At 36.2% G+C, this 12710-nt stretch overlaps 3 protein-coding genes across 6 annotated transcripts; 2 read left to right on the plus strand and 1 right to left on the minus strand.

The window, feature by feature from the left end:
- Nucleotides 1–330: 330 nt before the first annotated feature.
- Nucleotides 331–3449, plus strand: LOC140975769 (cytochrome c1-1, heme protein, mitochondrial-like). 3 transcript variants are annotated; one of them, XM_073439668.1, is made up of 3 exons: nt 331–397; nt 1171–1393; nt 1650–1897. In XM_073439668.1, exons 1-3 carry the CDS (start codon nt 358–360, stop codon nt 1891–1893), a joined length of 507 nt encoding a protein of 168 aa, XP_073295769.1. In that variant the 5' UTR covers nt 331–357; the 3' UTR covers nt 1894–1897. The 3 variants fall into 3 exon arrangements, 1 of the variants encoding a protein (XP_073295769.1); XR_012175033.1 differs by lacking the exons at nt 331–397; nt 1171–1393 and adding exons at nt 562–647; nt 3075–3449 and having other exon boundaries at nt 1650–2633; XR_012175032.1 differs by lacking the exon at nt 331–397 and adding an exon at nt 3075–3449 and having other exon boundaries at nt 1259–1397; nt 1650–2633.
- A 305-nt stretch (nt 3450–3754) lies between these two features.
- On the minus strand, nt 3755–8476 carry LOC140975770 (26S proteasome regulatory subunit 8 homolog A). The gene is made up of 9 exons (XM_073439669.1): nt 8148–8476; nt 7320–7417; nt 6452–6676; nt 5805–5867; nt 5566–5729; nt 5277–5433; nt 5082–5180; nt 4619–4729; nt 3755–4045 (listed from the first exon to the last, which is right to left on the minus strand). Exons 1-9 carry the CDS (start codon nt 8344–8346, stop codon nt 3905–3907), a joined length of 1257 nt encoding a protein of 418 aa, XP_073295770.1. The 5' UTR covers nt 8347–8476; the 3' UTR covers nt 3755–3904.
- Nucleotides 8477–8577: 101 nt separating this feature from the next.
- Nucleotides 8578–11974, plus strand: LOC140975771 (uncharacterized). 2 transcript variants are annotated; one of them, XM_073439672.1, is made up of 8 exons: nt 8578–8659; nt 8769–9257; nt 9347–9482; nt 9732–9813; nt 10410–10585; nt 10904–11041; nt 11165–11304; nt 11610–11974. In XM_073439672.1, exons 2-8 carry the CDS (start codon nt 9140–9142, stop codon nt 11855–11857), a joined length of 1038 nt encoding a protein of 345 aa, XP_073295773.1. In that variant the 5' UTR covers nt 8578–8659; nt 8769–9139; the 3' UTR covers nt 11858–11974. The 2 variants fall into 2 exon arrangements, with proteins under 2 accessions (XP_073295773.1, XP_073295774.1); XM_073439673.1 differs by having other exon boundaries at nt 8624–8696.
- The last annotated feature ends 736 nt before the right edge of the window (nt 11975–12710 follow it).

Genomic DNA, 12710 nt, shown 5'->3' on the forward strand with positions numbered 1-12710 from the left:
GCACATATTAATCAGTTCATGGTACGGATGACAATTTTTTCCGTAATAGAACGAGGAGAGCATGGGGATTTACGACAAACAATACAATAATGACATGGGCACATAATATAAATATACTGAATTTTACTTATATAATATAAATTGAATGAAAATGATACCAATGCTAGTGAAACATAATGATTTGTTCATATAATTTTACCGGCTCGATTCAAAGTAGCATCCCCGGTTCAAATGATAGTCGGATATATTGGACCCGACATAGAACCGGTTAAGAGACTGCAGCATGGACCGTTCATTTGCACGGTTCTCATCCACAGCTCCAAGCTTCGAGTCGCTCAAATTCTCTCTGCCAGCGCCATGCATTACTGTGCACGTCGAAAGAAGAAGAAGAAAATGGGTGAGCTTCTTTCTCACACAGCTCCAAGCTTCTATCTTCCATTTATACAATTTTATTTATTGGATTTTTTTACGATTTTGTGTTCATCGTGATGGCTTGGACAAGTATAAAATAATCGTAGGCAAGGAATTTTCGTTACCTTTTATTTGGTTTTGAATGTATCAGGATTTGGGATTTTCAATAAATTTGTTGTGCAATTCACCTGCAGGAGTGTAGTGAACGATGTTCCTCTTACAACCGTCGATTTCAAGTTACTTTAAGGCTTAAAATTCTGTTTTATCGGAATCTAATTTGGTTTGATTGAGCATTTTCTGCTGTTGGTTTAACCAGTATTCTCAAGCAAAAAGCTTTTATTTCACCTACACATGAATGATGAATCCTTGGACTTCGAGTCTTGGCACAGGGGCAGAAATGGAGGAGTGGCACTGTGGCAGGCATTGCGAACACCCTTCATTCCTTCCTTCCGTTGTCAACTTTTATTTAAATTGTGATATTTTTATGTGTTATATTGACAAAATATAGGTTCTCCCCCACCCGGCCTTAAATTTTCGAGCTTTAAGCTTTAGTTTCACATTACCTATGAGAAAATTCTGGTTCCGGCCAGAGTATGAAATAGTGGTTTTGTAATATGGTTCGCAGCAGTTAATATTCGATTACGTTATGGAAATATAGATAAGGCGTCACATGATATTAGATGAAGTGGAAAGCTGTAAAATTTTTCTGAAATGAGCTTTTATTCCTTATATAACGACATTTTTAGTTTAATCTGCAAGCTCTTCCATTGTTACCAACATTTCTTCCAAAACATAGTGAGGGAGGATTTGAATTTTCTGGCTCCAAGTTCTTCAAATCGTTTGCAGTTTTTGGAGTGGGAGCCTCGGGGCTTCTGAGTTGTGCAACAGTAGCTTATGCCTCTGATGAGGCTGAGCATGGGTTGGAGTGTCCTAGCTATTCCCGGCCTAATAAAGGCATCCTTGGTTCATATGACCCTGCTTCGTAAGTATATTCATCATTACACATTTTTGAATTTGAGAAGCTTTAGATATGGATCCCTTTTTGACATAAAGTTAGGGTTCCAAGCATTTTTTTCTTAACCACACTTATTAAATTTGGAGAAAAACTAAAACTATGGTTTCCATAACATTAAATTTCTTTTCCTCAAGCATTTTATGTTACCGAGGATATGTTAATCATATCGTTTAATATAAAAAACCCTTATTGTTGCCGATGAAATTTTATTTTAGGTGAGCAGTATTCGCCGCGGTCACCAGGTCTACCAACAAGTTATTGCATCATGCCACTCAGTGTCACTTATTTTGTATCGTGATCCTGTTGGTGTGGCTTACACTGAGGAAGAAACTAAGGCTATGGCAGCAGAGGTTGAAGTTACTGATGGCCCAAATGATGAGGGTGAGATGTTTAATTGCCCAGGAAAGCTGAGTGATCGCTTTCCTGAACCTTATACTAATGAACAGGCTGCAAGATTTGCTAACTGAGGAGTATATCCTCCTGATTTAAGTCTTATCACTAAGGCAGTATCTTGATTTTCCAAGATTTGGATATTTATTTGTTTATTCTAAAAGCAAACCATCTAATCCTGATTATATTTACATGAGTCCCGCCACAATGGTCAGAATTTTGTTTGTACTCTTCTAACAGGGTACCGTGATCCTCCCGCTGGTGTAACGGTAATTTCTGAGCTTTTCCATCTGTTTGTTCCTTGGGTGTGCTAGAAATGAGCTAGTCTGTAAAATCTGTACTTTAATACTTGAAACCCTGTCTTGCCCACACGTTCTCTTATATTAGTGCGACTTTGACATTCACACATTTTTTTTATTTTTGTTCTATCTTTTGCTTGTTTTCGTGCAATTCCATGTTGTTTTGGTCTAGCTAGTTAAAATATCACTTAAGCAATGATCCATGTATTTCCTTTCTGACAAAGTTAATTGTTGCCTTGGTTCTGCAAGAAAATAGCAGATTCACAAGGGCCTTTACCATAATTCTTACTTCCCTGGTAGAGAAATTGTGATGCCTAAAATGCTTAATGATGGTGCTATTGTTTGAAGATGGTACGCCTGCAATCGAAACACAGGTGACATGTTCTTTACAATTTGTGTTTATTGATTGTGCTGTATCAAACGCCTTAACTTCTTGTCTCCTCACGTTGCAGATGGGAAAAGATGTTGTGAGCTTTTTGTCATGGTCTGCTGAATCAGAAATGGAAGAACGAAAACTGGTATGCATTTGTCTTCCCCGGTCTCTCTGTCTCAGACACATTATTATTTAAATCTGTTCCTGTAATCACAGCAGTTCTAGCGATATATGCGTTAAGAATATTTGTCAAGTCGTTCGGGGGAAAGAACTTAAAAATACCTGTCGTAAAGGAGCGCTATGAACACCAAATTGTTATAAAGATATTTGGAAATATCCAATGGGTATATGCATATAACAACGTACGCAAATTGATGGCATGACTACTGTAAACATTGTAGTTGTGGTATAAGTCTTAATTTTAGATGAATTTTATGCATGCATCATTTATATATCCTTTTTCAGTTGCTTAATATTCTTGATAACTCACGTTTGGTGTGAAAAACAGTTTTTCCTACAAAACTTATGAAGTGTAGATAGATCGCTGCAATTTAGCCTAAACCTTTCCCTTTCGGAATTGGGACAGATGGGTTTCAAATGGATACTTGTTTTGTCGCTCGCACTTCTCCAAGCAGGCTACTACAGACGCTTGAAATGGTAAGGTCATAAGTCCCGGAAATTGGTCCTTGATGTTGTCAACTGGAACTCTAAATATCTTCATTGTTGATCCTGAGGTGTAGTTTGCGGTTACATGTCTGTGTGTCTATTCCATATATATGTATATATATAACTTTTTTGTAATTGGATGCGCTTCATATGTGTAGAGGGTTGGCGAGGTTTTGTCTAATTATTGTCTTAATTTTTGTATTTTCAAGAAATGTTGTATATAATCCTAGGTTACGGCCTGAAATATCATTATCATTGAATATGGGTCAAAATTATTTGCGCCGTGGGTTGTAATGAAATTTGAATCACTCAATTCGGTAAGCGTTTAATAATGCACATGTTATCACTTCTTGTGTTAATGTGCTCAGCGCAAAAATTTAGATATTACGGATCCAAGAAATCTATAGAGTAAAAAAAAGGCTGTGAGGGTGATTTCTTGTATTGAGAGATGGGATTTATGTTTTGATAAAAAATAAAAAAAATTAAAGCTTTTCTCAGTTTGTGCTTTGGAAAGCTTGAGCCTTTTTTGTTTATCAGTCTTTAATATTTTGCAAAGCCAAAAAGGGGAATAGATGTTTAAAAAAAAACGGAGATATGGAGTGCAACAAATAGTAAGAAGATTCATTATAATTTGCGAAATAAACATATAGTCTCAGCTGATTGATATATCAATAAAAATTTGTGTAAGCCCAAATCGAGAGCAGAAAAGTAGCAGTTTGCCAATTCGAGTGGTGATATATAACACACAATTTACTTCCAAAGCTTCCTCAAAGACATATTTTTGTCAGTCTCTTTCTTCATGACCTTGGCAACAGCCATTTCGAAGTCCTCTTGAGTTACATGGACCCTCCTCTCTCTCAAAGCAAACATCCCAGCTTCAGTGCAAACAGCCTGCAAAACAACACCATTACTTGCATAAGCGAGACGATATGTTGATGTTGCGACAATTAGGCAACATGATGGCAGTAAAAACCCAGAGCAGCTTTGAATTCTAATTTCGATTATGAGGAATTTACTGACATCCTTCGTATTCTGTTGCATCATTTCAAGTTTATGTCAAGAAGTGCAGCTAAGCTATACCCGTGATTCTATGTTTTTAGATATGCAACAACTTGACAGGTACTCATCAAATACCTATCAATTTCGACAAGGTTTCGCCTCGGCCAAAAGTAAATGATAGATCTACTCGCTCTACCCATCCCACACAAATTCAGTATAATTATTACGTGCTGAGAAACTTTATTCCCCAAAATGAATGGCATCCCAGGCTTCCCTTCAACGAAGAAATAATGCATATTGAACTAAATCTGACACCAATCATTGCTAGAAAGCATATAGGTAGATGACCTGATTGTTATTGGAAAAAATGACCATGGACAGGAACAGATGCGTTGTTGCCAGTAAAAACATGCCTTTCATAATATTGTGGCTGTTAACTAAAGTTCACAAAAAGTCATGAAATACCTTAAGTTCTGCACCAGACGCACCATTCATTTTCTCAGCAATCTTCTTCAGATCGATCCCTCGCATCATATTCATTTTCCTCGAGTGTATCTTCAAAATGTCAAACCGAGACTGAAAAGAATTTTCACGTTAGCCATGTGAAAGTCAACTAAGTGTAGTTCGGTCACGGAGGGTGGTTTAAATATCTTGGATAGAAATAGAAAAAAGAAAAGGAGGGGCAATAAATTGTGATTGCTGTGATAATTAAATGTAGTTTAAAACGTAAAAGCAACGAAGGATAGGGAACATAAGCAAAATATCTGAAGTGAAATCACTGGACAAAAGTAGCATGCCTCGTCATTTATATTTGGTAACTCAATCCCGCTAACAAATTCATCAAAACTAAGAGTATAAGGGAATGCAAGCAAGAGAGAACACAAAAAAAAAAAAAGGAATTATCAAGAACGATAACTGGTATGTATACCTCTGCATTGGGATTTGGGAACTCAATTTTCCTATCAATTCTTCCAGGCCTAAGTAAAGCTTGGTCCAGGATGTCAATTCTATTGGTAGCCATCAATACCTGTATAGATATCATACATAAAACCACGATATTTTCACAGCAGAACCAAAAGGAAACAATAGCCAAGGTATAAAGTTGACAAGAACTTTAAGATACCTTAATCTTATTAGATGCTTCAAAGCCATCAAGTTGATTGAGAAGCTCCAGCATAGTCCGCTGAACTTCACTATCCCCATTGCCACTTCCAGATTCCATACGTGAAGACCCTATGCTATCAATTTCGTCCATAAAGATAATGGAAGGGGCATGCTCTCTGTCAAAAAAATAAGAAAGAAAAAGAAAACCATAATCAGGTGCACAACATAGAAAAATTGAAAATAAACGTTATACTATTTGAATACGAAAACAAAATCATGCTTAAACAACAACATTAGATGAAACTAACCTGGCCATCACAAAAAGTTCTCTCACCATCCTGGAGCCTTCTCCTATATACTTTTGAACCAATTCTGACCCAGAAACTCGGATAAAAGTGCAGTCAGTATGATGAGCCACTGCCCTTGCAAGAAGAGTTTTACCTGTGCCAGGAGGCCCATATAGCAAGACTCCCTTCACATGAAAAGGATAACAAGTTCATGAATGCTTTCAAATGTCAAATAATGACCGTCACCAATTTCTCTGTACCTTTGGCTGAGCAATTCCAAGACTCTCAAACAATTCAGGATGCTTGATAGGAAGTTCAATCACCTACTAAAAAAGATGCCATATTTTAAAATTGGTGTAATACGCAACACAAGTACACAAAATCTGCTGAGAAAACTAAAAAAGGAAAATCCAATATATACCAGCTCTCAGTTGTTAAGACCTAGTTTGATCATCAATAGCTACCATTTAATTTTAATAAGAGGTTCCTTAAAGACAATAAATAATAACCAAGGGTGTGCACCATGCTCCCTTCATAGCACCTTTAAGTTCCCTTACAATAATAATCACTCTTCAACTCCCATTTCACACCATGAAGATTTTTGTCACCTTCGAAGGAATCTTAAATAATCATTAATGCAGTTCTTCCTAAGAAATGTATCAAAGCCAAAGATAATACACCACCTTAGCTTTATTGACTAGAAAGCTTATAGAAACATAACACAGAAACTAATACTTCTCATGGAGATGTAATTCATATGATTTGAATTTTGTTCATCAGAGATTAAAATGATGAAACTGAGAAATTCAAATGAACAAAAAGACAACCAAATCAAGATACTAGCAATTTGAAACTGCATGTAAGCATATCCTCAACATAAAAAAAACAAAAATTCTAAAATATGGACCTCCTTTATCTCTTTAATTTGCTGGTCAAGACCACCAATCATGTCATAAGTAGAGTCTGGAACCTTTTCAACTTTCATAAGGTTCACCAGTGGATCAACTTTACTTGGCAAAATCAAGTGGAGCACATAGCTATCATTACGTAAGGCGACCCTTGTTGATGGTGTAATCTTAGTGATGTCAATGCTCTTGTCAATGTCAACAACATACTTCCCCTCGGGATGAACCTAGACATAAAATAGAACAAAATGACAGAATATAATATCCAGTTTGGGAAATGAAGAAGACAGTACATGGCACATCTTTATAACTAAATTTGAATAGAGTGAAGTTATGCAGGACCAAAACTTATAGGAACAGAAGACGTGAACAAAATTCAATAACTGAAACAGAAAGTTAGCAATCTTCTATCCTTCATAAAGGTAACAAATAGATTACCTTCCTTCAACCTCAAGTGTCATAATGAGACCCCCAACCATTTCAAATTAAACCATATAAATTTGGATCCAATACTACGCGTTTGAGAAAAGATTTCAGATATTAAACACCCCCCCAGAAAAAAAAACAAAAACAAAAAAGAATAAAGAAGGGAGAGAAAGAACTATAGCAATTTCCAAATTCACTGAGATACAAAGTTGAACACCATTTTTTTGAAAGGCTATCCAGTCTAAATGAGAAATGATAAATGCACTTAGGATGAACAATGATGCAAAAAGGAAACCAGGAATCACCCCGTCATGTTCTCAGTTCACACTAAGTAAAAATATTAGAACCTGGGACAGCGAAATAAAAGGAGGAAAAGTTAAACTACAATAAAAAAACCAGTCACATGACCAAAAGATGATGTTAACAGAATAAATTATCACAAACCTTGACAAGGACCTTTGACTTCCCCATGACTTTGACAACTTCGCCAACATAGGATCCAGGCTCCTGAAGGAGCTGCAACTCTTCCTTCAGTGACCGCACTGAACATCAAACGATTGGAACCAAAAAATGTTTGAAATCTGTCTCATAATCTTATTTTATCGGTTGCATGTTACTTTTATGAAACCCAGTCTTTGATTCAACTTCAACTTAGGACATGAAGAACGATACGGCAACTAACTATCAATTAAAAAATAAATAGACACAATAATATACTCACAGACATATACAAGCCAAAGAAAGTTTCCTTTACCATCTCATTATTCAATATTACAGTATGAGATGAGTACTGAATACCTATTCCATTCATGAGTTAAGCAAAGTGTTAAAAATCTTCAATCATTTCAAAATTCCAGCTTGAGATGATTACTTATTTCATCCGACTCATCTTCAATTTTATTTAAAGATCCTTCCTATTCCTCGTTGACAAGGCCCATGCCCTATGGAAATTGCTAGAATGTTTCACTTACCACCCCCTCATATCGACATGGGATGGGATCAATGGACATTCCAGTAGCCTTATCAATCAATGTGCATAAAACTGAGGTGAATAGACTTAGCTACACAAAAGCACCTTCTCTACAAAACAATATTAACAAGATGATGCCTAGAAGACTCAACAATTCACGTATAAAATAACCAATAGAAACCCTATAAATCACTACCGAGTAATAATTCCATAAATTCACAAGTTTTCATGAAGTAAATAAAAGTTATTTCCAACTTATAGGGTTTTAGCAATAAACAGAACAATTAAAGCACAAGTCAAACCTCGGGAATTAAGGTCGTTGCGCTGCGCTTCCAGGCGCTGGAGATCGTGGCCTTTTTGCCGAACAAGGAGCTGTATATCCTGTATACGTTGCTGATAGTACTGCCGAAGCCCCTCACCGCCACCAGGGCCACTAACGCCTTGCTGGTGGTTCAGCTTAGATTTATCCGCCGGCCGAGAATCTATCGCCGCCGTCGCCATTTTATGTGATAAACAACGGTAAAATGTTGGGATCGGAGATGACGGAATTTGGTTTTTCTTTTTCTTCAAGCTAAATAGGTTCTCAGATCGCTTCCTCTGCACCTGGATTTTATAGGTTTTCTCGTTTCAACCCAATCGTTCAAATATAATAATATTTTCTCATATAATATCATTAATATTTTATTATTAATAATTTAATTTAATTTAATTTAATAATTTAATTTAATTGATAAAATAAATGAAATTACATACAAAGTTCTATAAATAAGAAGACAATGTCCGAGTTTTTTCTTGCGCCTAGCCCTGTAGCACAGTTACGTTTGAGAGAAATTTCTCATTTCCATTGCTCGGTTCTTTCTACATTTTTTTTCTTGAATTATTCTTGATTATGCCAAATTAATTGTTGATTTTGATCTTTGCAGGGTTAGGAGGTGTGGATCCGCGGAGAATTGTAAGCTTTTGGAATTATCCGAAGATTAGGGTTTCCCACCTGTGTATTACCGCCAATATACTTTATACTTATAAGCTTATAGATTCTAGTTTCTACTGAAGAAGTTTCGACACTTTATTGAGTTTAGACTATAATTCTAATCGTTGCACCGAAATTAGAATAAGTTTCGTTCTTGTAATCTGAGTTTCTGACCATTTTTACCTGGATTTTTTTTTTGTTTCGACTGTTAAAGTTAAGCCATTTTTTGCATTTTGAGGCCTGGAAAGTGGTATCGATAATTTTTTGTTATTTATATTTGGGAACGAAAGTCTGCTTTTGTACTTGCGTTTAAACTAGTTGAATATGGATAAGAAGAAGGTTGTAGCTCCACTGGTTTGCCACGGGCATTCGCGTCCAGTGGTTGATGTATTCTACAGCCCCATAACACCTGATGGTTTCTTTCTTGTTAGCGCGAGCAAGGGTAAGATTTTACCTGCGATGGTTGGTTATTATTACTGCAACTAGATCTAAATCATACCAAGTTTCATGAGCGTTGGTGGCTTTTTCCAGATTCGACTCCGATGTTGAGGAATGGGGAGACTGGAGATTGGATTGGCACCTTTCAAGGGCATAAAGGTGCAGTGTGGAGTTGTTGCTTAGATAAACCTGGATTGCGTGCTGCCTCTGCTTCAGCTGATTTTTCTGCGTAAGTGGGGAGTCATGAAGATTCTTGTCGCTTTTAGTAACCAAAAATTATCAAGGCATTTCATAATAGGCATCCTCATTTAAATATGGATTTGGAACTTTTCTATACTCAGGGTATCTTAAATCTCATTATCTGATTGAATTAATTTAATTGTCTGCAGTAAACACAGAGATAATAGAGACTTATTCTGAAATATTTGACTTTATCAACACGTGAGATGGTTTTTTTTTCTTATTTTATTGACTGCAGGAAATTATGGGATGCAATAACTGGGGATGAACTGCATTCATTTGAGCACAAGCACATTGTTCGTGCTTGTGCCTTCTCAGAGGTAAGCCATATGTATTTCAAATATCTCTGTTAATTTTTTACCTATTCGTAGTTTTAGTGATTCTGGTGTAAATTATTTTCCAATTTTTGTATGTAATTTAAAAGATCAAGGTTTCAAAATTTTTATATTTGCTGCTATGCACCAGTTTACATTTTCTGTGTCAATACCTGTTCAAAAAAGAAATATAATTGTAATGTGGCTATGTGAGGGATTGGTTGCTCACCTCGACAGTATGTGCTATTTATTTTATGTTTTTTCATCTATCAAAGTGGTTTATGAACAACATCTTCATCCTTGTTCTTTAGTACGTTTCATTAGTTTGTCTTGGTCCTATACATGGACAAATGGTTTCCTTTTTAGTTTGAATCTCCAATCCTTTATCCATTTATCAGCTGAAAACACTTGTTTCACAGTTTGCAACATATGTAGATTTATGTCTCACAGAATGAAGAATTAATATGCTATAATGTGCCCAGGTATTAGGTGTCTGTTGCATTACTTCGGTCCTTGTTAGAATTTACTGTGCTGTGTCGGGCTTGGTGGTTATTGTATTATGGCATTTTTGTCTATTTATACCAAGTTTGATTGAATTACAGGATACACATCTTTTGCTAACTGGAGGGATGGAAAAAACTCTTCGCATATTCGATCTAAATCGGCCTGATGGACTTCCGCGGGAAATCGAAAAATCTCCTGGTTCTGTCAGGACTCTTTCTTGGCTCCACAGTGATCAAACGATCCTAGGTTCCTGTACTGAAGTGGGAGGGGTGAGGTACGTAATAATCTGATAATTTTGAAGGTGATCATGGCCTCTTTAATATGTTAATTGATTATAGAATAAGTGCACTCTGTAAATAGCTCGAAATTGAACAGGATGAGAAGTGCTGCTCAAACATTTTTCTCCTTTTTGCTTCAATGTGTTTAACAGTCAGATCATTGAGTAATATTTTTTTATTGCAGTTACCTAAGATATTAGATATTTCATTGCTACAAAAATCATTTGAATCCTTTTGTCCTTCAATGTGCAATAGGCTAGTAATATACTGATGTCAGTCTAATCCAAGTCTTTCTTATTCGATGATAACACTAGGCTGTGGGATGTGAGAACTGGTGAGATTGTTAGAACTCTTGAAACCAAGTCCTCGGTAACCAGCGCTGAAGTGAGTCAAGATGGCCGCTATATAACAACTGCAGATGGGTCAACGGTCAAGTTTTGGGATGCAAATCAGTATGTCTCCCGTTTTCTGTATCTACTTCTTGGATGCATCAATCTTATCCTGTTTCAATATGCACTGATGAATTTACACAAACTGGTTTTGTTACCAATGGTCCAATTTTTTTCTTTTACCAGCTTTGGATTGGTAAAGAGCTATGATATGCCCTGCATTGCGGAATCAGCTTCATTGGAACCAAAGTATGGTAGCAAGTTCATTGTAGGCGGAGAAGACATGTGGATTCATGTTTTCGATTTTCACACAGGAGTAGAAGTTGGTAAGTACTTGTTATGGATTGTTTTAAAAAAAATTCTATTGCTAAATATAAAAATTAGCTCTTCATTTATTTTTATGATTGAATTTCTTATTTGCTTGTGGGGTCCTTCTACATGTTCCTTTTCATGCCTTTTCGAAGTGTCCAAATTTCAATTCATTTCTGAAGTATCTTTTTTCTTCCCAATTCAGAATTGTTGTCGATGTTCATAGAAGAATGATACATGTTCTATTTAGTCATTTTTTTAGTACAGATTTCATTTGTCTGTGTGCATAGGAGCCAACGTTTTTAAATCTTGTGGTACACAGGATGCAACAAGGGACACCATGGTCCAGTTCATTGTGTGCGTTTCTCTCCTGGAGGTGAATCTTATGCCTCTGGATCTGAAGATGGTACTATCAGAATATGGCAGACTGGTCCATTGGGTGACAATGAGAAAGATATTCCTGTAGACGGCGAGCTTGTTCACCGGTTTGAGGATGCACATATCGCCAGAGAAGAGATGAGAGATGCAAGCGAGAACACTATCAATGAAAAGACCCTGGATGCTCAGTAGTTTATATGTAATGTTTGTGTGCGTCTCAGTGTCAGCATGTCTCGTCTTATGGTTTGCCTGTTTAGGAGTTGTCAGTGTGGGGGCTTCAACGTGCTATGATTAGTAAGCTTTTACACATCTTTGGCCAACTTTTTACGCACCTCGCGCGCACCACAAACATATATTACGACTATACACTATATTTACTTGTGGTACAAAAGCATTTTGATGAGTTCTTATATACTAAAATAAGGAACATTTACGGATTTAGAATGCATGAGTCACTTTGTATCAATTATGTACACTCGGAGAAACTACAAGAATTACGTGAAGCAGCTACTTTTTATCCCCTTTTGTGAGTCGAGAGGCCTTATTTGTGATTATATCATACTACGAACTTGTTGATTGAAGGGTACAATAAACGATTTTAAACTTTCACAAATGGTGTGCTTGGGTTGAAGTTTACGCTACTTCGCATCTTCACTCTAATTTTAAACGTAAATTATGATTCCGTTCCTTGACGTAGAACTCACTTTCAAAACTTATGTTTTTCAATTTAAAAAAATCCAAATATCATGATTATATGTAGCTAATTTGAGTCCATTGATACAATTAATTGGTAGATTAGTCTTTTATTGTAAGTTGAGTGTTATAAATAGAGCTACTCGAAATGAGTTAGGTCTGACCGGTCTTGTGGTTGGTTGTTGCGGGTGGAAATGTATGTCTAAGACACAAGCATGATTCCTTTATAAAAATGTGAATCTAAACCAAAATAATCTCAGAAAAACTAGAACCATAAATGTTCCAATTTCAGATCCAAATCAAAAACCGAACATTCACAAAATTATAACCAGAATTAGAAAAATACTCTTAC

Source organism: Primulina huaijiensis, chromosome 4 (genome assembly GCF_012295235.1).
Source record: "Primulina huaijiensis isolate GDHJ02 chromosome 4, ASM1229523v2, whole genome shotgun sequence".
Lineage (NCBI taxonomy): Eukaryota > Viridiplantae > Streptophyta > Magnoliopsida > Lamiales > Gesneriaceae > Primulina > Primulina huaijiensis.

Excerpts from the sequence above, each read along its gene's own strand:
- LOC140975769 (XM_073439668.1), top strand. The coding sequence starts at position 358 with ATGCATTACTGTGCACGTCGAAAGAAGAAGAAGAAAATGG. Across the intron at positions 398-1,170 it reads AAAGAAGAAGAAGAAAATGG|CTCTTCCATTGTTACCAACA; the intron begins GTGAGCTTCTTT and ends TTAATCTGCAAG. Across the intron at positions 1,394-1,649 it reads GGTTCATATGACCCTGCTTC|TATTCGCCGCGGTCACCAGG; the intron begins GTAAGTATATTC and ends TTAGGTGAGCAG.
- LOC140975770 (XM_073439669.1), bottom strand. The coding sequence starts at position 8,346 with ATGGCGACGGCGGCGATAGATTCTCGGCCGGCGGATAAATCTAAGCTG. Across the intron at positions 7,418-8,147 it reads CAACGACCTTAATTCCCGAG|TGCGGTCACTGAAGGAAGAG; the intron begins GTTTGACTTGTG and ends TTTGATGTTCAG. Across the intron at positions 5,181-5,276 it reads AAGCATCTAATAAGATTAAG|GTATTGATGGCTACCAATAG; the intron begins GTATCTTAAAGT and ends ATATCTATACAG.
- LOC140975771 (XM_073439672.1), top strand. The coding sequence starts at position 9,140 with ATGGATAAGAAGAAGGTTGTAGCTCCACTGGTTTGCCACGGGCATTCG. Across the intron at positions 9,814-10,409 it reads GTGCTTGTGCCTTCTCAGAG|GATACACATCTTTTGCTAAC; the intron begins GTAAGCCATATG and ends ATTGAATTACAG. Across the intron at positions 11,042-11,164 it reads AAGTTTTGGGATGCAAATCA|CTTTGGATTGGTAAAGAGCT; the intron begins GTATGTCTCCCG and ends TTCTTTTACCAG.